The sequence below is a fragment of the Pieris rapae genome, chromosome 2 (genome assembly GCF_905147795.1).
Source record: "Pieris rapae chromosome 2, ilPieRapa1.1, whole genome shotgun sequence".
Classification (NCBI taxonomy): domain Eukaryota; kingdom Metazoa; phylum Arthropoda; class Insecta; order Lepidoptera; family Pieridae; genus Pieris; species Pieris rapae.
In genome coordinates, this window is record NC_059510.1 from 11,056,164 (window position 1) to 11,082,641 (window position 26,478).

At 34.1% G+C, this 26,478-nt stretch overlaps 2 protein-coding genes across 2 annotated transcripts; one reads left to right on the forward strand and one right to left on the reverse strand.

The window, feature by feature from the left end:
* Positions 1 to 3,934: 3,934 nt before the first annotated feature.
* Positions 3,935 to 5,975, reverse strand: LOC123689801 (chymotrypsin-2-like). The gene is made up of 5 exons (XM_045631420.1): positions 5,898 to 5,975; positions 5,638 to 5,824; positions 5,179 to 5,428; positions 4,352 to 4,516; positions 3,935 to 4,130 (listed from the first exon to the last, which is right to left on the reverse strand). Exons 1-5 carry the CDS (start codon positions 5,944 to 5,946, stop codon positions 3,966 to 3,968), a joined length of 816 nt encoding a protein of 271 aa, XP_045487376.1. The 5' UTR covers positions 5,947 to 5,975; the 3' UTR covers positions 3,935 to 3,965.
* A 9,896-nt stretch (positions 5,976 to 15,871) lies between these two features.
* Positions 15,872 to 18,893, forward strand: LOC123689819 (chymotrypsin-1-like). Its single transcript, XM_045631467.1, has 5 exons — positions 15,872 to 16,000; positions 16,960 to 17,122; positions 17,446 to 17,695; positions 18,088 to 18,243; positions 18,736 to 18,893. The coding sequence occupies exons 1-5, from the start codon at positions 15,952 to 15,954 to the stop codon at positions 18,874 to 18,876; spliced, it is 759 nt and encodes a 252-aa protein (XP_045487423.1). The 5' UTR covers positions 15,872 to 15,951; the 3' UTR covers positions 18,877 to 18,893.
* Positions 18,894 to 26,478: the final 7,585 nt, after the last annotated feature.

Sequence of the window (26,478 nt, forward strand, 5' to 3'; positions counted from 1 at the left end):
GAATATTTTGTATGTCTGGAAAAATATAGATTTTTTTTTTAAATAATAGTAGCCGTAATAAAGACAAGATTTATGCACCAATCCCAAGGCTGCATAATTATTTCAGTATAAGTTTACAACAAAATCCCTAGTGAGATACAAGTGTTGTCAATAAATAAATTTAAATCATACATTAAAGTAAAACTGCGTGCAAAGGCCTATTGTGATGTCAATGAATATTTAAATGATCACAGTGCTTGGTCGTACTTGAATTCTGTCTTGCGGTAATTTTAGTTGTTTCGACTATGTATTTGTGTGTTGTTCCCACGGGAACGTAAGTGGGTGCTCCTATTTTAGCATGCCTCCTGCTGATAGAGGACACATTTTTGTTTTTAATTTATCTAAAAGTTGACTTGTCGTGAATTATTATAATTAATTAATTAATCTAATTATTATTTAGATGTCATGTGGAACATGGTTTAATGGTCGCAGCTCCTTACAAACATTGTGTAAAACAAATAACTTGGCGAATACAAAGAGCGGCGGTGAGTTTATTGCTAGTTCTACCCTTCCGTTCTTCACCCTTGATTTGAGAACAGGCAGTAAATATAAAATTAGAAGCATTTATTGTATATTACTTTTTGATGTTCATAAACGCTCATTGCATGCATGCATACTCACATAGTTTTTTAATCCCCGACTAGCCAACAGAGATTTCTTTCCAATGGGTGCCATTTCTTTTAACAACTCAATGGGTTGAACCTTATCACTGTATTTGAATTTGCCTTCGATCTGTACGATGCCTATGTTATTCTTTAGAGTCTGTGTAGAAAACTTCTCATGAGGGATAAATTTCTTTATCTTGTATCGTTCGCCGCCTTTCTCGAACGTATATGTGCCAACGACTAATGATATATTTTTAAGGTTCCTAAAAGTTTTTTTAATCAATAAACTATCTAAGTATATATAGTAGTATTGCAAAATGGAGATACATTTTCCTTGGAGTCCTGTCCTAGCTTTGAAATTTATAATTTTCAACTAAAATATACAATCATACATGGAAATAATTAAGAAAAACGTAATTACTATTGGTGTTTAACAATATAGCTAAATATATTTGAATTGTTTGTTTGTTACTCAATGTTTTTTCATGCATTGTAGTCGTTGATGCTTTTACACACCAACGGGTTGCGATATTATGTCCTTTTGCTGCATGAGTAAGGGTATATAACCGCGAGTACAGGAAGGAAGGAATGAAGGAGACCTCCACTGCCTGCCATCGGTGCTGTTGCGGAGTGAAAACCTGGATGGAGAGGTTATCCCTAAGGTTATTTATCCTTTTAGGGCGTTGGGAGTGTTGGTTGGGCCTTTTAGCAGTCCTCCCACCAATAGGCCCAAGGCCCAAATTTAACTTATAGTGAGCGTTAACGTCGCCTCGGTTAAAGGAAACTTTTCGAGCAGATGGTTTCGGCATTTCCTATGGGAAGGAAGAAAATGGGTCTCTTAACAAAATGAAATGTAATGTTCTGTGACCAAATGAGCCAATTAATTTAATCTTAACGGCATAGACTGGATTGACTCCCTAAGAGGTGACACGCTAACATATAGAGAGGTTACATAATTATTCAGAAATTTTACTCAATCCTCCACCGAGAAATTGAACAGTGTGTGCCTAAAACTATCACTTTTGCTTCTAACAAGTCTGGTATTTTAAGTCTCTCATACATATAATACGTGACAAACGATTAGCTCATTCTCGTTGGAAAGCAAAAAGAAACCCACGAGATTACGATGAATTATCTTTACTTCATGCAAGACAGAAGGCAGTACAAGAAAAATGTTTTAATTTATATATGCAAAAAATACAAACATCGAAAAGAGAGATCCAAAGAAAATCTGGTCATGTCTAAAATCCTTACGTATTAATAACACTGCATATAATACTAGATTGCAATTAGGCAGCAATACATATAATAATGAATCACGTGCGCACATGCACAGGTTTCAGTACTTTCTTTACGAGCGTATTTCAACTAGCATCCTCTTCATACCATGAAATCCTTCAGATTAATACAGAAGTAACCGACAACATTATATGCAAACTAAACGTAACCAAATCTGATATTATATTAAAGATACTTAATTCATTAAATGTGTATAAAGGAGCTGGGTGTGACGGTGTACAACCTATTTTCATTAAAGAATGTGCTCAAACTATTACAGAACCATTGTAAATTATAATAGATCTATCTGTGAACACATTTGGCACTTATACTGGGTAAAGGTCGCTAAAATAATACCGATTCATAAGAGTGGCTCGCGGTTGAGTATTGAAAATTATCGCCCAATACTTAACCCTTTCAGTAAAGTCTTTGAAAAAATAATATATAAAGCCATCTTTAATATAATAAGTAATTCACTTCCAGATGAACAGCATGGTTTTATCAATAAACGTTCTACGATAACCAACTTAACCGTGTTTACGAACTACTTGCACTCGTTTACATTATCTTTGAGCAGCGATTCAGCGAGGGCGGGAGACGATTGAAGAGACTTAGTAGTCGAAATTGAAATGTCAAAAAAGTACTTATGAAGAAAAAATCGCTATTCGTTAGATTTGATTATAGTGTTATCGACACATAGTTCGATATCTCGATTGAGATCTTTGACTCTTCCAGTTTCACTATCAATTTATATTAACCTTAATTTATTAATTATGTAATTAATTTAATATTATCTTCCAAGTCATTTTAGTTTATGTACTATTTTCAATCTTTTTTTGATATATAAGGACTTGGCTGCGTAACAAACTTTTTTAAATAATTTAGAATAATTTCGAACATAGAGAGTAAATTCTCCATTATGATTGTATGACTTTTCAGCTTAAAGGTCATACAACCGTTGTCTACTTTTATAAATTCCCGCTGTCGCTCAATCACTAAACGATTAACACTGCGAATGAGAGACTTTCTTTGGGGTAAAGATGGTTTTGAACTCCTTATTAATACAATCTCTTAGATTAGATTTATGAGTTTTTAGAGATTTAGACTTGATTGGACTTCAAATTTTTGTTAACACTAATCAAAGAGCCTCCATGAATTGCCGGCAATCTGCATAACGAACTTGCAACTTGGTGCTGATCAAAGTTAAAGATGATTTGGCATTCTTTAAGCCAATGTTCGGTAATGCATAGGACATCAATTTTACCTGATTTTAAAAATAGCTCTTATTCTAATACTTTGCCCAACATACCTTGCATGTTTTGATGTATCAAGTTTAAACAGTTGTTGTTAGTAGTATTACATGTTTGTGTTGAACTGAGTTGTAAAAAATTATTGCTAGAGATCGCCTCTATTGTCACACTAATTTAAATTATTATTTATTAATGAAGTGTTACTAAAAGTATCACTACATCCTTTTAATAAACGAAACAGCTCAATAGAAGCAGTTGTCTGAAAAGCTAAATGTTTAGCTTTAGTTGTAAATAAGATAGCATATTAGCTATCTGTTGTAAATAATAATTAGGTAGGAACCTTTGTCAATAAATAATTATATTTAAATATACAATTTATGTCAATTAAAGTCACAATTTAATTGTATATTATTAGTTGTTAAACTATTGTGCAACAGCATGTTCAACTTATATCTAATTTTATTTTCCCTAGGTGCACCTTTGATGTAAGGAAATGTAAACAAGATAATATTCTTTACATTAAGTGATTTTAATTTGTCAATAAATGACAACCATTCATTTTGTCCTACATTTCCCCTTCTCCCAAAAAGCAATATTATGGTTGTGTTACTTGTATAATTTCCACACAAAACTTTGTCTAAAATGTTTACAGGGATTGCTCCTGGCATACAATGGTTGGTTATGGCTTTTGGCATATAATGATATAATTGTATCGAGAAAATTTTGGATAAAATAAAATATACTTTTATTTAAAATGATATTTCTTTTGATCTGATGTTACAATGTTGAATATTTATGAATTTGATAACTTAATTTTGCTCTGTATCCAAGCGTAGTTACCAGGGACTGAAGCAAATACATCGGGAAAGTCTTTGGCGCAGGAAATTCCCCAGGATGCGACTCCTAATTGAAGAAATTTGTTACCCTCTTCAAAAACGAGGGGCCCACCGGAATCACCCTGCGCGACAAATTTAAGAATTAAAGTACAAGCGTAAAGTTGAATGATCTTCTGTTCCTAGAACATGTTGCTCTTCAAGCTCTTCAAGCTTTTTTAACACCGGAAATATAATACATTTGATTTGTTTTATTTTTGCTCTCAAACATCACACATATTAAAAGGATGGCAATTAGATGCCTATGAAAATTTGTTGTATATCTGATATATGTTATTTTACTTACATGGCACATGCCTTGGTTCTTGGGGTGCTTAGCGCAGAGTTGTCCATTATTCACGGGCAAACCCGGCCGAACAGATGGGCGTGTATACAATTTTTTTGTGCACCCGTAATTACTTACAGTTTGGAAGTACAATATTTGAAGATTGTTTGGATAAATATTCTTTTTCTGTAAAATTAATCGCCTTGCATTATTAGTATGGAAGTGACATGACATATTAAAAATCGTATTAAAGACGTTTAAATAATGTACTATGCTCTTCAAAAGGGTCAGGTTTCTGTGACCCCTATGATGAAGGAACATTATATCAGAGTGTATATTAGGTGTCAGAAGAGAAGGAAGCTAGACTGAATATTCTAGAATACCGTACGACAAGGACGTAATGATGTACATGAGAAATAACGAGCACGTACCTTCTTGAATCGTGCATTAAGGATAAAATACCTACTACTTATCCCAGAAAGCTATCAGACGCCACCCTAGGTAAGAAACCGCCTTCGCCGATGAAGGCATGGATTTACTTCGCTCACTCTAGTGAGCTTCTACCCTACCCTTTGGGCGATTGACCACCTCGTGACGGCGAGGTCAGAGTCCCGCTAGTGGCGGGAAAAAGTCAATATCGGTCGATCTTCGCTGGCCAAAACAGCCCGAGCTGGGCGTTAAAGGTCCTTAAGGCGAACAATGAGCAAAAATGTGCACCTGCGCGTGCCTTATGTGCCATTATTGGTACATGTTTTTTATTTACAGTGTAATGAAATAGTGAGTGTGTGTTAAGTGCGCGTTAATAGTTATCTCATGTTGGAATAATATGACAAAAATAAAATACTCACGAGATCAGTTTTTCCCCAACCGGTCAAAAGACATTTCCTTCCAATGCGTATATGTTGTTTGACCAACTGAATTGGTTGAACATTGTCATTGTATTGGATTTTGCCTTTGACTTGTACAACGCCTATGTCATTCTTCCCTGTGGCCTTAGAAAATTTCTCATGAGGTACCAATTTCTTAATCTTGTGCCGGGTGCCACCGGTATTGATCTGGTGACTGCCAACAACTATAGACAACTCGTCAGCTCGTTTCCTATAAGTTATTTTAAGCAAATCAATAAGATATCATTAAATTTCTACTTTCTACTAAACGATAAATGATAACTTTTACACATATTCAATGATTGAAATAGATGTAAATACCACGACTCGGTGTGAGCAAGCAAGGAGGGGAATTTATATATTTTTGCTTTCCTATACAATGAAATAAAATTTATAAATAGGAATTAAAAATTTACTCACCCAACAATGCAACGCGCCGCAGTTAAGATGTACTGTTGATTTATAATAGATCCTCCGCAAGTGTGCCACTCTTTCTCTCCATTATGGGTTCGTATAGATACTTGGTACTTAGCCATGCCTGGAGTGGCATCTTTGCCACCTATTATTCGGCTGTCTCCATCTTTAGCTTCCGAAATGTCCACTTTGCCTGTGAATATTTTTTATTTTATTGGGTTACAAGATCCGCGCGGTCTGTGCGCGTACAATGTAGTTTATCTTACCATAGAGTCCTTGCGGCAAAAAGAGTAATAGTCCAAAATGAAGAAACATTTTTACTGCCTCCTATTCCCCATGTAACATTTCTTATTTTCAGCGGCATATTTATACTACATTGTTTTGAATAAATTACCAAAAATATATTTTTTGATAAGCACGGAAATTACGTAATAAAAACCTAATTAATATTGGTGATTAGTTTTAAAATATCTACGTTTTTGTTAGAAGTTTATGGTTGTTACTTATTGAAATTTCAAGAAAGATTTGAAGAAAGAAAAAGTAAACGGGAATTTCACAGGTAAATAAAAAATAAAATTTAGTTGAAGCATAATTCGGCAAAATGCAAGTGGCGATCGCCATATCAATATCAGTATCAGCGATTTCAATCATCGAGCAACCGGCTTCCTCCCTAGGTGGAACCTGTTTTGAGGCGCAGAATGTTGCGTAGCTGCAGCAGGACCTAAGATTGAATGTTAGGACGTGGATGACGCGGACTGGCCGGGTATTACCTTAGTAGAACATTACTGGAACTCATAATTAAAAAGCAATTAGTATTATAATTGTATTTGAGAGGTGGTAGAGATAATAATTATTTAAATTAAAATAAACTCATTACTTTTTAATTGGAAACATAAAAGTGTTTAATTTATCTAAAATACATCGTAACGTAAAATTGTTTTGAAACAACAAAATTTACGTGTGTAAAAAAAAAAAAAAAAAATTTAAATATAAATAAAAATAAAAAGGAAACGGTTCAAAAAAATATGTTAAATAATGTCATTATTTTAAGTAATTAAGTTTGTTATGGAAGAGGGAACCCTAACACAGGTATTTTTACATAAAAGGGTTTCCAAATCTTACACTTTGAAAAGAAAATGTACTTAAAATGAATAAAGACTTTTTATTATTTTATTATTATTATATAAGGAAGGGAACTATCTGGCAAAGGTACGAGGAGGCCTTTAAACATTAGGGGTCTATATCCACAGACGACATCATTTTACTACTAACATTTACCTATAAGTGCATACTAACAACATATTTTGAAATGTAAATTAAGGTTATGAAAATGAACAATACTTGTAATAATAATAATTATTATTATGAAGATGATATTGTCTCTGGTAAAGTCTAAAATGGATCGCCTTGTACCATCTCTGACAGCTCTTTAGCGCACCTACGTTGAATTTGCTAATTTAGCCCACACAAGACTCACTTGCTCATGCAAGTTGAAACCCTTGTTTTCAAATTCAGTGAATTCCGAACCTAATCTAATTCACTTAATTAAGATCTTTTGTCTGGAGCAGATGTTGTCCGGACATCAATGTTTTGGTGGACACGTGTATTATATCGTTCAGCGGCAACACGAAGCTGCTTGGAGTGTGTCGTAAGCGCTGAAGCGCCACATTGTGCAGAGTTCCGATATTCTACGTAGCGGTGTAAACTTTTAAGTAGAAAAAATATATAACAAAAACGCCGTCGTTTACTCTAGTACCAATACCGATTTTAATTACTGACTAAATAATTATTTTTAGCCAGGTTATGCAATGGCTATTTTCAATGTCGGTGGTGCTGGATCGCAAACCTAGAATAATGTTTCATCATTCTCAATTTGCAAAACTATCTAACTCATGTAATTAACACTTTTTATGTAATCAAGATTTCCATTTACCATTTGAATTTAACATAAAATATGTAAGAGTTAATGTAATTAAATAATTATTTGGTATGAAAATGTTAACTTAATGTGCCTTTAAATGAAAAAAGTGATAAAAATATAGATTTTAAAATTTTATCATTTGAATAGATGGCACAAACTAGATCAAAGGTTTCATAGACAAACGATACATTAGAGAGGCTTGATATAGGGGCTATGTGTCGGGAAATGTGCGTGAATAAAAAATAGGACAAAATGGTCTGTATCATTTATAAACTGAAGACAATCCATATAATGAATAAGTAAATAAAATAAATCAGTGGCGCTACAACCTCTTTAGCTCTTGGCCTCAGATTTCTGAATCTATTTCATGAACCTTTTTTCCATCTAATAGGCAAGTAGGTGATGAGCCATGAGGTGCCATGTTAAATACGCACATAGAAAGAAAAGTGCACAGCCGGGGATCGAACCTACGACTTACGCACGCTGAAGCCACTAGGCCAACACTGCTCGCAGCATAACGAATAAGTAAAGAATATAATAATAAACTAAGACTGGTTAGTTACTGCCACGCACAGAAATTCTTTATCTGTTTCAAAACTGTTAAGACCTAATAATGTCAGTATGACGTATAGTCGAAAATAGAATTAGGTTTATCACCTAATTCGTGGGCGACTGGTGGAGGTGAGATGTGAAGGGGCTTTGGTCACCGCATCAAAAATCATATACGCAAAATGAACACGTCTTCCTTCAGAACATGCTTTCATAATTACAATTCGTTTTTAAGATTGATTAGATAAATTAAATAAAAAATAATTGATAAAACTTTGGATTAGGAAGCTCCGATTTATTTCAATTCCACGTTTTCGTCGATACACCATGGATTTAGCTTAACGTTTAACGGCCATTTTCGATTCGCTCGACAGCGGCATGTCTTTCGGTAAGCATATAGCCGCGTTCGCAAGAAGGCCGCTTTTGTCCTCTCTCGCCTCTATTACCTCCTAAATAAAAGGAGATATGTCCCCTTAGACACATGGTGACCTTGTACAAGGCTTGCGTCCGATGACACCCTACGTTTCTACGTGAGAAAAGTCGATCTTCACTACAATCTAGAGCTTCCCTACTATAGCCCAATGGATGAAGTTGGCGTGCAAACGCCACTTCGACAAGGCTCAACACCATCCCAACCCATTGATGCGTAAGAGCATCAATAACTACCCCTTCTCGACTAAAAAGGCTCGCAGGAGGCCCCTAAACGTACTAACGGATCCGGGTGATCCAATCATAATAGCTAACGACAACTAAAAAGTTGCCCGCGCGGCCAATAATATTAACAGTACCCATAAAAAACAGATTAGAGTAGAAACCGCCGGGGAAGGCGAGGACCTTTTCTTCGTACTTCGCTCACTCCAGTGAGCTTCCGTCCTGCCCTCAGGCGATTGACCCCCCCGCGACGGCCCAAGACGAGATTCAAATCTCACACAAAACAGCCCGTGTTTAGCTATAAAGGTCCTTAAGGCCTTTCAAAAAAAAAACATTTTCGAGTCAGGAGTGAATAAGTTCTAGGATCGTTTTTTCTTGCACTTGATAGTTCAATAGTTTCGAATTCCAGTATACGACTGGTGAAGTCACTGCTTCCGTATTATTTGGCACACAGTTATTAATTATATTATTGAGCCGTTGCTCAAAAATATAATTATTTACTATAATGTGGTTGCCATTTTAAATTTGTACAAGTACAATATCTACCTGGACCAGATGCCAAGGTTAAACCAACCGAAAAGACTTGACTGGGCTATGCTCGTAGGGGCTCTTTTGTACTTTTGTATCTGTTATATATAGATAATATGTTAGATATAATTGTATCAAGAATATTTGCAGTAGAATAAAATATAATTTTAATTGAAGTGATGTTTATTTCGATCATATTATGTTACAATGTCGAATATTTTTGAATTTGATCACTTTATTTTGCTCTTTAAGCGTAGTTACCATGGACTGAAGCAAATACATCGGGAACGTCTTCACCGCAGGGAATTCCCCTGGACACGATTCCTATTTGAATATATTTGTCGCCCTCTTCAAAAACGAGTGGTCCACCGGAATCACCCTGTGTGACAAATTTAATTAAAGTATCCGAGTAACAATCGTGAATTTGATTGGTCTTCTATTCCTAGAATAAGATATAAAAAATTTCGATCCTTCTTCTTCAAACTCTTTTAACACCAAATAATATAATTAATGCATTAATTTAATAATTGTTAATTTCAAATTTACAACTTTATGAAAAATAATATTTTTATATGCTTTTGATCTTTTGATTGTAGAATGAATATGAATGAAAATATCCTGAGAACTTATGTAGGCCCCAGACCAGATCACACACGGCAAGGTTTCTAAATGACTCGGCAGTCATTTTCATCACAACTTTATTGTTACTTACATGGCATGTGCCTTTGTTGTTCGGGCGCTTACCGCAGAGTTGTCCATTATTCAAGGTCTGGTCAGGTTTGAATCTTTAGAAGAAATTTTTATGATGACGGGTTTTTCGAGGCGGAAATTTTCAGTCAGTAGAAATGTGGTCTTGGATGGGCTTGATTATTTCAAGATGAGCTCTATCACATACTAGATCTTTTACATACATAAATTTATGTAAAATAATCCTCTTTTCACATGGCTGAAATGGCTATTGGCTGGCTGTTACAGAGCCAGCGAAGTTATCTGGTACAGTTCTCAGGAAACCCATATCCAGGGATTTGTCAGTGTAAGTTAATAAGGTCCCTTTTTAGAAAATTAGAGCAGTTTAGCCACTCGGTCACATATCTACCTGATTGTGTGTATGTATGATAGGCTAGTAGGGGTCGCTGTAAAAAAAAAAATATATCGCTGTAAATGTACTTCGCTTATCGCGTTTCACCACCTTTCAACGGCTCAATCCGAGGTCCGAGTCTCGCAGGAGACGCCATTGCGCTAGTCGCCATATTTAAATACTTTTTTACTGACGATTCCCGGAGAAATAATACTTATCTCTTGTTGGAAGAATATGACAACATTAATATTATTTCTAACAATTAAATTAATTACAATATACTCAGGAAGTTTACTTTTCCCTAACCGGTCAAAAGACATTTCCTTCCAATGGGTATCGTTCGAGTGAACAACTCAATTGGTTGAACATTGTCCTTGTATTGGATGTTGCCTTCGACTTGTATGACGCCTACGTCACTCTTCCCTTTGGCCTTTAAAAAATTCTCATGAGGTTCTTAATCTTGTATCGGTCGCCACCTGTTTTGATCTGGTGACTGCCAACTACTATAGACAAATCTTCACTTCGTTTTCTTATATCAACAACACATCATTAAATTTTGTCGTAAGGCATGAAATTTTAGCTGTCCTACACAATGCAATGCGCGGCAGTTAGTACGTACTGTTGGCTTATAATAGAACCTCCGCAAGAGTGCCATTCTTGCTTTCCATTATGAGCACGTATGGAAACTTGGTACTTAGCCATGCCTGGAGTGGCAGCTTTGCCACTTATTATTCGGCTGTCTCCATCTTTAGCTTCCGAAACGTCCCCTTCGCCTGTGAATATACTTCATTTTAGTGGGTTACATGATCCACGCGGTCCGTGCGCGTTAATCTGAGTTGTGAATGTGATTTATATGAGGGACAATTATTGACGAGGCGTAAGGATGACTAATCGTGAGTTGAAATATGTACAATATTGTTTATAAAGAAGTAATATTCCAAAATGAAGAAATATTTTTACTGCAGTCCTGCTCCTGATGTAATATTTCTTATTTTCAGCAGCATATTTATACAAAATTTTATGTGAATAAATTACCAAAAAACCTAATTTTTGATAAGCACGGAAATTACGTTAAAAAAACATTTATATTGAAATATTGAAATTTCAAGACTGTGTAGAAAGAAATTAAACGCTTATTTAACAAGTACATAAAATAAATTTGAACTTTAAAGTTAGAGCATAATTCGGTAACAACCTTGAGACCGAACGCGATGGAGACTCACTGTGGTCGACCTCGGATGACCTAGGGTCTAATAATTCGGCAACTCGGTGATGGTCGCTGTCATTATCAGTTCCCTCCCTAGGAAGAACCAGGTCGAACCTATTTGAGGCGCAGAATGCCCGCCTTCTGCCCTGTATCGCCCGCAGCTGTAGGAAATGCGTAGCTGTAGCAGGTCCTGGGACTGAAGATGCGGACTGGCCAAGGATTAGCTTAGACTGCCAATATCACGTGATAAACATTACTCGAACTCTTCATTATAATTTAATTCCTTGGATTTTTCCAAAGCAATTAGTATTTTAATTGTTTTCGAGAGGTGTAAGTGATAATTATTATTTAAATTATAATATTCTCATTACCTTTTAATTGGAAACAAATTAAAAACAATTGGGGGCTTCAACTTCGTGAAAAAATAAAATTAAAAATGTAAAATTATTGAGATAATAAGGAATATCTGGAATGGGTCGGAGGAGGCCTTTAAACAATAGGGGTACATAACCACAGGCAACAACATTTTTCTACTAACATTTACTTAAACATTTTGGTTGAAGCGTCAACAGCCGCCGTCCATGATGAGCCAGCGATGACCCAAATATATTTTGTTATAAAAACAGCTAAACCTTTACATATTATCAATTATAAATACAATACAAACTGATACTCTCTAATAATATTACGTTGACGGAAAAATAACATGTTTTATATGCAAAATTACGTGATAATAATGAATACGTTGTCCAAGAGCTACAGGGTATAATAGAAACACTGCAACAGGATCTAAAAAGAATATTAACCCAATTAACTGCCTGACCTGACATTAATCAAGTCCCAATAAAATTTCCTCGACGCCTCGTACGCGCTCGCGCGCTCACAGACGAGGAAGAGTTCGCGAGAGAAACGGAATTTACACATATCCGTGTAAAATCCAGGAAGAAAAGGAATTAGAATATGTCACCCCAAGTGGCAGAAGATAAATACACTGAAATAAAACTTAACATACCTAAACTATATTAATAATGAAATAAAAAAACCATCAAGACATTAATGATCTAAACACCTTAGAAAACCTTCTGACCCACATACAACCAAGATAGTGTATACTGCATTATGCCAGTCGATATTATCTTACTGCATATCGGTATGGGGTGGAACGGCATTGTCCCCGATGCTGAAAATTGAGCGCACCCAACGTGCCATTCTTAAAATATCCTTCAGAAAACCTTTCCACTACTCAACTTCAAAATTGTACAGCGAAGCAGGGCTCCTAACTGTAAGACAACTTTATTTAATGGCAATATGCAGGCTTTTTTGGAAACAAACACCCCCTACACCAAATCTAACCAAACGCAAACCTTTATATAAGCATCCTAAAAAACGCAGTTTCTTCACTCAACGCTTTTTCTCCTTCCGAGGTCCATTCATCTTTAACCACCTTATTAAAAATAAAATTATTACTAACATTTCAAAAATCACACTTCATACTTTCACTAAAAAACTCAAAAAATATCTTGTTAAGCTGTCATATACTAACACAGAAAACATTCTTATCGTAAAAAAATAGAATAGGTATAAATTTGTTAAGTAAAATTAATTAATTAAGTAACGTTTAGATGTAAAAGGAAGAGACTGGCTGCCCACAACACAGGGAATCCTAGTGTGGGGGCCAGTGCACTCTACTTTATAGAAACAATTATTGTATTTTGTGTCTAATAAAGTTATTTCTTTCTTTCTTTCTTTCTTGATCTGTTGTCAAAGGTGATTAGAAATAGCTATTTTTCTATTAAAAAAAATCAACATAACCAACATATAAAAAAATTGTTGAAATTTATTTGATTGAAGTGAAATATCGGCGTTGGACAATAATTTACTGTCACATTTTTCCGTTACCACGGTTGATTCGAAGCTATGAATAACAAAAATATATAATAACGATAACAATGATAGTAATAGTTCATAATATTCAATTAATACAATTAATTAAATTTTGTTATAATCTTACCAGTAATAAGTTAAAATGAATTAATTGTATTATTTGTATTCATGTCTATGATAATAACAGCCTTGTGTTAAACTTTTAACTTTTTTACCAATTTCATACACAAGATCCTTTTATAGAAAAATAATATCATAAAGAAGCTTCTTACGTGTGTACACGACATTTATTTTATTGAGAGTTAAGGTTTTTACAACAATATTAAAAGTTTCAATAATATTTATCTACAGAAGAAAAATGAAACATTATTCCTAGTTTGCTATTCAGCGCAACCGACTAAAATAACTATTTTGAAAATTGCCACGGCTGAAAATAAATATTTAATTATTAACCAATTATCGAGTCAGTTACTAAAAGCGATATTTGTACTAGAAAGTAGACGACGGTGTTAATAATAATGAGTTAACATCAGGTGAGCCCCCTGCCCATTTGCCCATTGTTCTATAAAAAAAAATTTCATGAGAAATGTCTCTGAGAAATACCTACTCTACCTTTACTTAATGTTTGTAGGTAATAGACTTAGACATTTTTACTCATGTTTGACGTATAGCTTTTTGGCTTTATCCGGGATTTGTACAGAGACCTCATAATGGATATGGTAGGCAAATGGCTAGTAAACAAGACAGGTATGGTTTGGTTCATTTCACGAATCGGTCGATTAACAATGTACTCACGGTGTATGGTGTCATGACATATCTTTATCATGGAAATTAACTTAAAACAATGTTCAATTCAGTTCTTATTGTGTCTGGAGTGCTATTTATATATATATATGTATGTGTTATTGAAGGCCTATAGAAATCCATCAATCCAAACTTAATTATAAAAGATTATAAGTTTCATTGATTTTGAATTGAAAAATACACTTTAACATTTAGGAATAATCATTTGCTTGTTAGGTTAGGTTGGACATAGGCCTCCTCTCCTCCTTTTTTATGTGTGCCCCACCCAACGCCATGTCAGGCGGCAAACCAGTTTGTTTTATTTCGTAATGTTGTACATACAATCCTATTTCTCAGATTCAATCGTAACATGTTCCTTTCGGCTGATCGTTGAAAGGTAAGTATATTAATTTCCTTGAATTTATCTCTTCCTATCTTCTTTCTCTATAACAGCGGCATCGCCTGTCGAGCGACCCTTGATAAAAGCGATCAGGTAATGTGCGCTCTACACTCGCCTGCGAATCGCGGCCGTGAACTTCGCGTTTTCATGACGTGTCTATGCACACTCGCGAAGCTTCGCAGTCTCGTTCGCGGCCTCAAAGAAGATGGACGACGACGACGAGATAACATCGCGTCCTATAACTGGACATGAGTGAATCCTTTTTTTTTTCAAATCACCCACGGGTATATCCAAAATGTCACTTATCCGCGTCCTGGCATCGTGGATCTTATTTTTATTTTTATGGTCCTTGTGTTTGGACTGCCAAAGTATTGGTTGGGATTGAAAACACTCAATAAATTTTAATTCAAGTTCATTATTCCACGTAGTACTCATTTAAAAAAAAGAACTTTGCTTAGTACACAATAAATAATGCACAACCACTTGTGGAGACGTCTTCTCAGCTACTGCGACAAACTGCGAGTGTGGATTGTGTTCGCGTTCGCGCGCTGTGAACCAAGCGCGAACCTTTGTCGCGGGACAAAAAACCGACACCGAACGGGGAACGGCGCGAAGCGAAAACGCGAACGCGCGAAACCATCTACACTCGCGTTTCGCGGCTTTCGCGGCCCTTCGCATCGCGAGTGTAGAGCGCACTTAATAATTTGTTTATGCTAAAATGTTACTTACAAGTTGATTTAATATAAATTTTTCAAAGATTTTACTACAAGTAGGTAGCACATAAATTGGCCTAAAGTTATTAGGGCCGGACATATTACTAATAATCAGCTGGTGGCCTTCTAGATACTTCAACAGCTTGCAATTAATAATGGATTTCAGTATTTTTGTGAACAAGGAGGTTATAGCTTGGGCTATATATAGTAGGCCAGATCCGAACGAGAGCCGAACGAGAGGGATCGGATGTATCGAAGCGGTCAGCACTTTGGGACAGTGGCGAGCAAGTATAGGTATAGTACCTATTCAACTCAGCGGAGACGCTCATCTCCTTCAACTTCTAAATACATCCCTTATAATTTGTATGTTATTTGTATTCCTTTAATCTAACGTAGTATGTAAATGTTCTCTTGTTTTCTGTTCAACTAATTGCGAGAATTGCACGCAAATTATGCTAACAATTGATCTTTTATGAAGGAAATAATATTTAATAGACATATACAGTATAAATATGTATTTAAGCAGAGAACATCCCCTTTCTCAATAGTATTGCATCGGTTAGGACATATTGGCAGTTTAACTTTAAATATTTAAATTGTGTAACAATGTTTTTGAATATCGTAAAACTTTTTGTCTTATCATGGATTGTTCATGGTATGTATCGGTAATATTTGTAGTTTTACTTTATTTTGGCGCGTAAGAAAAAGTGATGAGAGTAATTTTTAACGTACCGCGCACACCGTTACAAAAAGCCGTATATTCAACATTATAGTTTTTTCTATTATTAATGTTGTTTTTCTACAAACGTAGAATAAGGCGAAAGAAAAAATTTTTGAAAAGATTTTTATCTTGCTACGCCAATGAATGCAATTTCTAACTCGTGTACACAGACATTTTTTGACGTTTTACTCTAGAAATAATTATGGTGGTATTTGCTTAAGTCGCCATAATAACTTAATATACGACGGAGATTTACTTGAGATTAATTAAAAATGTATTCAGACTGTGCCAACAAATCTAAATAATAATGATTCTTGAATTCAACCCAGGACTTCTTTATCCGTCCTATTTTGATGTTGCTTATCATTATACATAATTAATAAATTGTTGCCAGCGTTAAAGGTACACTGATACAGGAACCAAACCTTTAAATATTTATTTACTCATTTTGATTTATAATTATTATACAGGTTAAGACAGTTGTTGACTGTATTATTTTGCGTGTTGGAATAAATAATATGATCATTAGTTCGCAATGAAAACAAAAAAATATAAAATCAGTGGCGCTAAATCCTTCTTTAGGCCTTGGCCTCAAATTTCTGTATCTGTTTCGTGATCTTTTATCAATCTAATACGCAAGTTGGTGATTATTCCTCTGTTCGATTTTTTTGGAGTAACCCTCATGTTCGAGCAAATGTTAAATGCGCATAGACAAAGTCATTGATGCACACTCGGGGATCGAACCTTGACCTCAGGGATGAGAGTCGTATGATGTAGCCACTAGGCCAATACTGCTCTTTAAAACATAATTACAAGTATATATTATGTATCTCATTCATCATCATTTAATACTTCAAAAAGGATTTCGAAAAAATTTGAAACAATTTCTACAGGTGATGCGCAGGAATCGAGAATTGTTGGCGGTACGGATGCCTGCGAATCGTTGGCTCCATACCAAGTGTCGTTAAGGAGAACCGACAGATCTGATGATCACTTCTGTGCTGGCTCTATTATAAGCGAAACTTGGATTCTCACCGCTGCACACTGCACCAATGGGTACGTAAGCATAGGACAGATATTCTAACATTAGTTCCAGAATAACAATGTGGGAGCTCATGTAAACACTAACGAATCTGATTATCATCGCATCCATGTACCAGTTGAGATCTAGCACCCAGCAGGTATTCATTTAAGTTACCTGTCGGTAATTTTCCGTTATTATGAAACTGGATTATATTTCCTGAAAAAATAATATATTATGGCTATTTAGTTACAAATAAATAAAATTTTGTTTTACGCATATTGTAACTATATTTAAAATAACAAGAAACAATTTTTTTTTATGACATATTGATGCCTTTAATTTCTTTTTAATTTAGCCTAGAAACAGACCAGATAGCCGCAGTGGTAGGAACAAACAAACTTTCATCTGGAGGAGATCGTTATGAGATAAAGCAAATTATAATTCACGAGAATTTTGACATTCAGCGCCTCCAGAATGATATATCACTATGTCAAATAAAAGGCGAATTTAACTTCAATGACATGGTAAAACCGATAACTTTAGCTTCTAGACCTAAAATAAGACCTGGATCTAGGTGTGTATTGACAGGGTGGGGATTCACAGATGTAAGTACATACGTATATTTGCTTAAAAATATACCAAAAGTTGTGTTAATTAGAGAAAGATTTTTTTTTTAAATATTTTTAACTTAATTTTGTTTTTTTTTACAAAAAAACTGTTCGATTAGTTGGATGAGACACCTGGGTCGTGTTAGTCGTACTTTCATTGGCAATTCTACCATAACATCGAGAGTTTGAACCCCGGCTGAGAAAACCGAAAAAAAACCTTTTTCAATCACATTTTTCTGTGTAAACAAAATGCCGTTGCCTTATAAATTATGTACCTAACCTGTTTTTTATGTGTATGACTTTGTATATTATGATAACAAAGTGTTAATAAATAAATCCGGCAAAAAAGCACGAACCAAAAGGGTTTATCGTGAACAACATATTTTCAGAACCAAAGAACAGTACCGGACAATCTTCAAGTGTTAACTGTTACGGTAATGAGCAATAAGCGATGCTCACAGAAACTGGCACAGACAAATGGTCTTACACCCATTGAAAAAACCCAAATGTGCACATTGACTAGAGAATCGGAAGGAGCATGTAATGTAAGTAGACTGGTATAAAATAAAATAAATAAATAAAATAAAATCATTTATTTCAGACCAATTAATAAGTCCATATGTTGTTAGTATAGTAAAACTTATAACTATGTTAGTAAAATTATTAAAAATATATAAATATTTAATTCATTAGTCTACGTTGATTTGAGACACTCGGTACATGAACCCAGTGTCTCAAAACAGCACATTTGGGCTTATTCGTTATAACTATCAGAGTATAATAGAGCCTATCTTCATTAAGACTTGCCACGGAGATGAAGAGTTTTTCTAGTTCTACAGCCAAATAAACACTTGCCAACTAAAGTTAAATATTCTGTGGAAACCTTCTTGTTAAATACAATTGATCAAAGATATCTATATATAATTTGAAGCACTTTAAGTACTGTATTATTAAGCTTTAATTTAGGCGTAAACATAATATTGCATACTTTTATTTAATCACTAAGGCGTCCGAATACAATTAATAATACATTTCAGGGTGATTCTGGCGGACCTCTAGTGAGGAATGGAAAACAAGTGGGCATAGTATCCTGGGGGATACCGTGTGCTCGAGGCTTCCCAGACGTATTTGCATATGTACCAGCATACTACGACTGGATTAATGAGCATATACAATAAATGAAATCATATTTTGATACTACATTTTTTAGCACAATAGCATTTTCATAATTAATGAGGTGGGTTTTGTGCAGTCATATTATTGGCACAGCTATTGCACTATTTATTAATTGTTTATTAAACATACATAATATACTTAACCAAAATGTAATTAAATAATATAATATTAAAAGTTATTTTTATACATCCCAGTAAACAGAGATCCTATTTAAAAACAAAAAATATTTCTAAGAGTTGAGAAAACTATTGAGCTGCGAGATCGAGCAGGAAATGGAACCTTGTTGATACTGGATTTGTCCGGAACGTGCAATCTCTTAGTCACACCTTGCAATTATGCGTTTTTCTTACCTTCAAATAAAATTTTAATACAGCAAAATTGTAATTGCCTACTTCGAGAACTTCGTAGGGTTCTACTTTATAAAAAGTTTTCAGGAAATTCTTCTGTACCTTTTCGATTATCCTATAATATTTAATAACATATTATGGAGACTATAGGACGCAGCTTGTATCGAGAATTGATCTTACCAATACCCTACCCTAGTGGCAATATCTAGTTTTTCAGGGCAAAGTCTAAGTAATAGTACAAAATATATGCTCTACAAACGAGAGATCCAAAACAACAAAAAAAACATCCAATTCTATTGTCGTATGTGTATAGGTTTGAACCCTTTGCACTAAAAGACTTTCTGCGCCGTAAAGAAATGTGCGTGCCTTTTACACAATAAATAGATGGAGTGTGTCAAGCACATAAGGCTACTAAATAAAAAAAACTGCTTTGATACAGAAATCGGAGGTTAGGATTAAGGGTTGAAGCACCATCGAATTATAAGACGTTATCACGTCAAAAATGTCTTCAAAAAGACTTATTTGCAGGTCCTGTGTTTCGTATAATTCAAGTCGCGCTTTTGGGTCATTGTCAACATACTAGTATTTCCTGTCTATAGGTGAATTATCAGGATTCGATGATCATAAACGATTTACAAAATTTAAAAACAAGCCGACAAGGTCACAATAATTTTTATTCGTATTTACAAAAAACAATTTGTATGTAATACATTCTGAGTGACGCCAGTAGATGTGACGTTGCCGGTTTGTTTTACGCTTTTGTTTGAATAGAAATATCACAATAGTACTCGTGCATGATAAATCATAATTTCCACACATAAAATACAACACAAAGTGTCACATATCATAACAAATGTCTTATGTTATACAATTATAACAGATTTTGATGTCAGCGATAGCCTTCATTGTTTAAGTCAAGTACCGCTCATTATAAATTTTCCCACTATACTAAATTTCAAGTCCCTTTAACATTAAATTTTCCCCTCCTCTGTTTTCAAAGTCAAAGTCAAATCATTTATTCCATTTAGACCAAATAGCACTTTTGAACGTTAAATAAAATAATATATGATTTTAGTTGCCCTTAAAGATAGTTTCATGTGGAATGAACAAGCAACTCAGCACTTACTCTTTTAAAATAGGATAAACAATATTTGTATACATTAGTTAAATAATTTTATGTGAAGACAATGTACTAGAATAAAAACTACCTTAGTTTGCCTTCTAAAATATAATATTTAAAATCGATCTGTTTAGCCTATAAATAATATAAATATTCTTAATAATATGGAAGTGGAAATTAAAATTTTGTTTGCTTTTTTTACCAACAAAGACTATGAAATAAATAAACCAGCAATGTTGGGTATTTAAATTTATTTACGAAAATTCTGCCTATAGTGGGATGGCGTTACGGATAAGCGGAAATCCAGATAAACGTAAGAAAAAATTCAATAATTACGAAGTAGAAGTAAGTACGAAGTACTACAACTTATTTAAAATCTTTATTTATAATAAGTCACATTAGATATGTATGTATACAGAGGTGACTGCTAATTGTAAAATGCATACAAATAAAGTAAGAAGTAAGTAAGTAACATAGTGTATATTAACACTTATGAACGTCAAAAAAAAGACATATTAATTACATGTTTCTAATTTTACATTTACTGCCAGTTCTCAATTCAAGGGCGTAGAACGGAAGAGAAGAACTGGCAATAAACTCTCCGTCACTCTTTTTGATCGCCAAGTTTTTTTTACATAATGTTTGTAAGGAGCTGCGCTGCAACCATTACACCATGTTCCATAATTATGACATTTTGAGTAATGAAGACTATAAAATAAATTAGAAACAAAGATTTGTCCTCTATCAGCAGGAGGCATGGTGAAATAGGAGCATGCACTTACATACTCGTGAGAACAACACGCAAATACGTAGTATAAACAACTAACATCACCAGCATTTAGCCTATCTATACTAATATTATAAAGAGGAAAGGTTTGATTTTTTGTTTGTTTGTTTGTATGAATTGAATAGGCTCCGAAACTACTTGGCAGATTTGAAAAATTCTTTCACTGTTGGAAAGCTACATCATTCCTGAGTGACATAGGCTATATTTCATTTTCAAAAAAATAGGCATCCTTACTAAAATTACGATAACATTAACATTTGTTTATTATTTGATACAATTCTAACAGATGGCGCTGAGTTAAAGGTAGTAGTTTGGCAAGACGACGTTTGCCAGGTCAGCTATTATTAATAATTTCGTTCTTTTAGTCCCAATAGTTGTCAATATAATAAGTCATTACTAAGTAAAATAGTCAATAGTCACTGCTTAAATAGTAAATAAGTAATTGTTTAAAATGATAACGCATTAGGACGGCAGTTTAACTATATCAATAAAATCTGTTATAGTCGATCATTCCAATAATTCGTTTCGATTCGTTTGGTAGAAACAACGGCGTGAATAATTTGAATATTAGTAGTTTAATTACTCTTATTCAGTTAAAGCAGTGTCATACATTTTGGTTTAGACAAATAGAGCCTTGGAGACTACGAAATCCAAGTAACTAAGTACGTTGGTTGTTTGATGTGAGTTTTTTTTATAGAACAGGGGGCAAACGGGCAGGAGGCTCACCTGATGTTAAGTGAAACCGCCGCCCATGGACACTCAATGCCAGAGGGCTCACAAGTGCGTTGCCGGCCTTTTAAGAATTGGTACGCTCTAACAAAAAAACAATGAGTAACAGCTAACATACTAAAATACAGTTAGTGGTAGAAATACATTTGAATGACTAAATCTAATCTTAATTCTACACTCTAATACAGTATTGTAACTTACATAATGGACAAAAAGTAATGTCATAACGTAAAGATTTCTTTTTATTCTATGGTTAAATTAAAACAAACACAAATTGATTTGGTTTGCAATAAAAAGTAAATTTGTTTTATATCGACGTGAAATGGAGTTTGTTATGCAAGTGTCAACGGAACTATAGTTGTTTTTGCGTAGATATATATAGGAAACGTAAGTTCATTTTTAACCAATCAAACGTATTTCAAATAACCATATCTTTTGTGCTACCTTGTGTTGTACTTTATGGACAAGTAAATTAAAATAATAATTTAAATACATTTTTAACTTACTAAATAGATTATACTTCTTAGGCCATGTTTAAAGCTCTCGTTATATTTTTATTTTTGCTATGGGACGCGAGAGGTACGTATTAATTTGTGTATTTTGTTTGTGTTTAATTGATTTTTACACTTCGTTGATTATTTAAAGATGTGAACAGTGAAGGATTCGTCATGTCTTGCTGTCTGAAAAAGTATAGATTTTAATTATCAATAGATTACCTCTTTTTGAAGGTGAAACAAATAACGATCTGGATTCCCGCGTTATTGGTGGGGAGGACGCACCTGATAGCTCTGCCCCTTATATAGCATCAATCAGACGTTTTCTTTTCGAGGGACTCACAGAAACAATGCATATCTGTGGTGGCACGATCCTAACTCAGAAATGGATTTTAACTGCTGCTCATTGCACCTTCAGGTATTAAATAAAAGTTAATCATTTTAGTGAAGGAAATGGTGAAATTACCTTAACAGTTGTATACCTAGGCCCTTTTAGTAGAATGGCTTTTAGAACTTTAAGGGCTGTTGAGAGAGGCTTATTTGTGTACCCCCTATATCCTCGCTTATCGTCAACTTCGAGTTATGTAAATAGTATATATATATATGTTTATGCTCGAAATACATAAATATAGTAGTTTGCTTTTTTAGAGACCCAGCCCACACTATCCAAGTAAGGGTAGGAACAAACAAACGCACTTCTGGTGGAAACTCTTACGACGTTAATTCCATCGTCACCCACGAGGATTACAATGCAAAGTCAATGAAGAATGACATCTCACTTCTTCGATCGTTGGTTCTATCAAGTTTGATACTAACATTCAACCAATAAAGCTACCAACGAATGATATAGGCGCTGGTGCAATGTGCACACTTAAGGGATGGGGTAAGACTGATGTGCGTATAAGTTTCGTAATATAAAATTCGACCAAAAAGTTAATGTATTCAATATGTATAATATTTTTATATAAACCATATCGAATTGACGACAATTTTCAATTGATTGTGGTTCACCGCAATGGTCACAGATTGTTCAAACAAGACGAATTCTCTTAAGGTATGGTTTATTATAAAAAAGTCATTTCATTTATTTTGATGGTGTTTCGACATTTAAAATTTACAATTACTGAAAGTGGCAAATTCACTCACAAAACTTATTAGAAAACAACTCAGAACGGTACTCATATATTATAATTGATAAGAGAGCTTACTAACACAATTAAAATAAAGTATTTGTTGAATCATTGCAGTCACAGGTGGCTCCTGAAAACCTTCAAGTAGTCTATAATTTAACAACAATATATGTGGAAGAGTGCAATAGAAGGCTTGATAACGTATCTAAGAAATTTCTTCCAATTATTGACAAACAACTTTGCACATTAAATCAGGAAGGAAAGGGCACGTGTAAAGTAAGTAATTAACTCTCAGTAAAGTGATAAAAAAATATCAATTTTATTTTTGCGCCATCTATGCATAGCATTTGCTAACTTCGTCTGTTTTCAACGCGAGGCTGAATTGAATTCTGTCTTATTATTAGAGAGACTTCATGGCATACAAAAACGTCGTGATCGCTACCGGGAGTTATAGAGGGCGCAGAGTGCATTCTTGATTATGTACCTTACCAACTTACCAGTGGTCCAGCCACTGGTAAGTCATTTTATACATATGCCCTTTACAGAGAAATCAAAAAGATTTCTGCATAACGGTGTTTTCGTGTCTTGTAGATAGAATTGTTGGCTTCAACAAAATTTCTGGATGCTTTCATAAGTTACGTTTCAGACACGATCCTATATAAATAAAATTCTATCCTCACATGACTATCTTATCATAACGCATTTATTTACATTTTGCGTGTTGTAACCGCGAACTGTCCTTGCAGTTATTGACAGTTCGTTTTAAATTTTGTTTTCAAAAGTTTTATCGTTTAATCATCGTTTCTTCTGCAGGGAGATTCTGGTGGACCCCTCATTAGTGGTGGTGTACAAGTTGGCATCGTATCATGGGGTGTTCCTTGTGCTAAGGGGAAACCTGATGTTTATACAAGGGTATACTGTTACGTGAAATGGATAAATAATTACATTTCAAATTAATAGTTATAGTTTTGTTTTGTAAATAAAAATGGATGTTACAATTTCAAGTCTATTTAACTGAAATGATATGGTCTTCCAATACTAAAAGGGACCGTTCATACAAAAAAAATATTTCCTCAAATCTATTTTAACAACTGGAAAACATTTAGTTGGTATTTCTTTGAAGTATCAGACAGATTTCCCAGGCGTTGAGCAAAGTTTTTGTAATGATTATGCTAGACCAATTTTCTTTACATTTTAATAAAAATAAACTCTTACATAAAAAACAGTATGGTTTTACTAAGGGACGCTCCACAATCGATGCCGGTGTGAAGTCGATTTCGCATATATTTAACGCCTGGGAAGAATCATATGATGGAGTCGGCGTGTTTTGTGACCATGATGTGAACAATTTATCTCTCTTATACTTGTGTACATGTAATAACATGAAATGTTATTATGTATATATATATGTTTTAAATATTATTGCCTCTCATTTCAGATCCTTTTGGATGCTAATGCACTGGCCTCTAGCCAGTGGCAGAGTTACAACTCTTGGGCGTTGGCCTTAGTTTGCATATGTTTTTTTCAATATTTTGTATATCTTATATTAAAAGTGTTAAAGCTTGGCGATTGAAAAGACCGCCTAGAGGGCGGGCAAGAAACTTTCCGCCATGACTTGCGAACTGGTTGTAAATGTAAATTTACATTTAAATTTTTTTGACGTTCATAATTAGTGTACTTGCTTACCTATATGAATAAAGATATTTTGTTTGTTGTTATAGAAGAGTCATAGTTTTGCGACTAAATACTGTCGTCGATTGCCATGCCACGACACGCCAGTTTCTTTTCGACAATTATCTTCACAGGCCGAGGAGTATTGCGCACATAGAAATAAAAAATTTCAGTGCCGGGATTTGAAACTCCTACGGGATACGTTTTGGCACTTTTATACTTTGCATTAATTTGAGAAATCTTTTTTAAACTAAATATTGAGTTAAATAAAATAAAAAATATTTATTCAAAATATTTTATTTCCTTAAAACTATTTTAACTTATTAATCTACATACACTGGAGAACATTGAGTATTTCTTTGAAGTATCAGACAAATTAAACCTTAAATCTAATGGAACTAATTAATTGCCTCTTTTAATGATTTAAAATGTGTGATTACGGTCAATCACGAATAATTAGCTTTACATTATAAAGTGTTACACTACGAAATTGAATGCCCGACAGCTAAAGACGAAACTTTGGTAAACTTATTAAAAGCAACCAATATAAAGCAAATATTATGACTCTGAAGTTTGTTTTTTGAAAATATGCTTTTTTGAATTCTAAGCTTTCTGTTAACACGACAGAAGTCACGAAACATAAATGAATTTTCTGAAACGTTGGTTACCAACCTGTTTTTAGTGATATATGACTTGACAATTGACGTAATTGTTTGACAATATAAACAGTTACAAGAGAAAAGTAAACGAAAGCGATGGAAAGTGAATATGTGCCTTCTCATAAGGACAAAATATTAACTAATTTATCAGTGTGTATGTCTTTGAATTAACTTTGTATTAATTAATGTATGTCTTTTTTGCCGATGAGTATGCCTACAGGTTTAAATTTAATGACGTGGGATGAGTAATACCTGTCTATCTTATCTTCCATAATAAACATATTTTTACTATTATTATTTTTTAATGGGCAAACGGGCCAAATTTATACATTGTATACTTCCGCTAATAGACACTCACAATGCCAGAAGGCTCGTATTGCCAGCCTTTGAAAAACGATTCGATGTCGGAAATACCTCAATCGCAGTATAATACCCATAGTATATAATATAGGTGTTTAAATTTTTTTCTCCCTTTGTATTATTATCTGTAGCTTGTCTTGGTTGCCAAAATTAATACGTGAGGTATAGTCAAAAAGGATCGTTACCTACAATTATATATCTTAAAAGTTTAATTCTAATTAATGTATTAAGAACTTCAAAGTTTATAATTTAGAAAATTTTATTCAACGCATTGATATTTTTTGGATCACAGTTAAATTGATTCAAA

Excerpts from the sequence above, each read along its gene's own strand:
- LOC123689801 (XM_045631420.1), bottom strand. The coding sequence starts at position 5,946 with ATGTTTCTTCATTTTGGACTATTACTCTTTTTGCCGCAAGGACTCTAT. Across the intron at positions 5,825-5,897 it reads TTTGCCGCAAGGACTCTATG|GCAAAGTGGACATTTCGGAA; the intron begins GTAAGATAAACT and ends AAATATTCACAG. Across the intron at positions 4,131-4,351 it reads AGAACCAAGGCATGTGCCAT|GGTGATTCCGGTGGGCCCCT; the intron begins GTAAGTAAAATA and ends TTTGTCGCGCAG.
- LOC123689819 (XM_045631467.1), top strand. The coding sequence starts at position 15,952 with ATGTTTTTGAATATCGTAAAACTTTTTGTCTTATCATGGATTGTTCAT. Across the intron at positions 17,123-17,445 it reads GCTGCACACTGCACCAATGG|CCTAGAAACAGACCAGATAG; the intron begins GTACGTAAGCAT and ends TTTTTAATTTAG. Across the intron at positions 17,696-18,087 it reads CAGGGTGGGGATTCACAGAT|AACCAAAGAACAGTACCGGA; the intron begins GTAAGTACATAC and ends ACATATTTTCAG.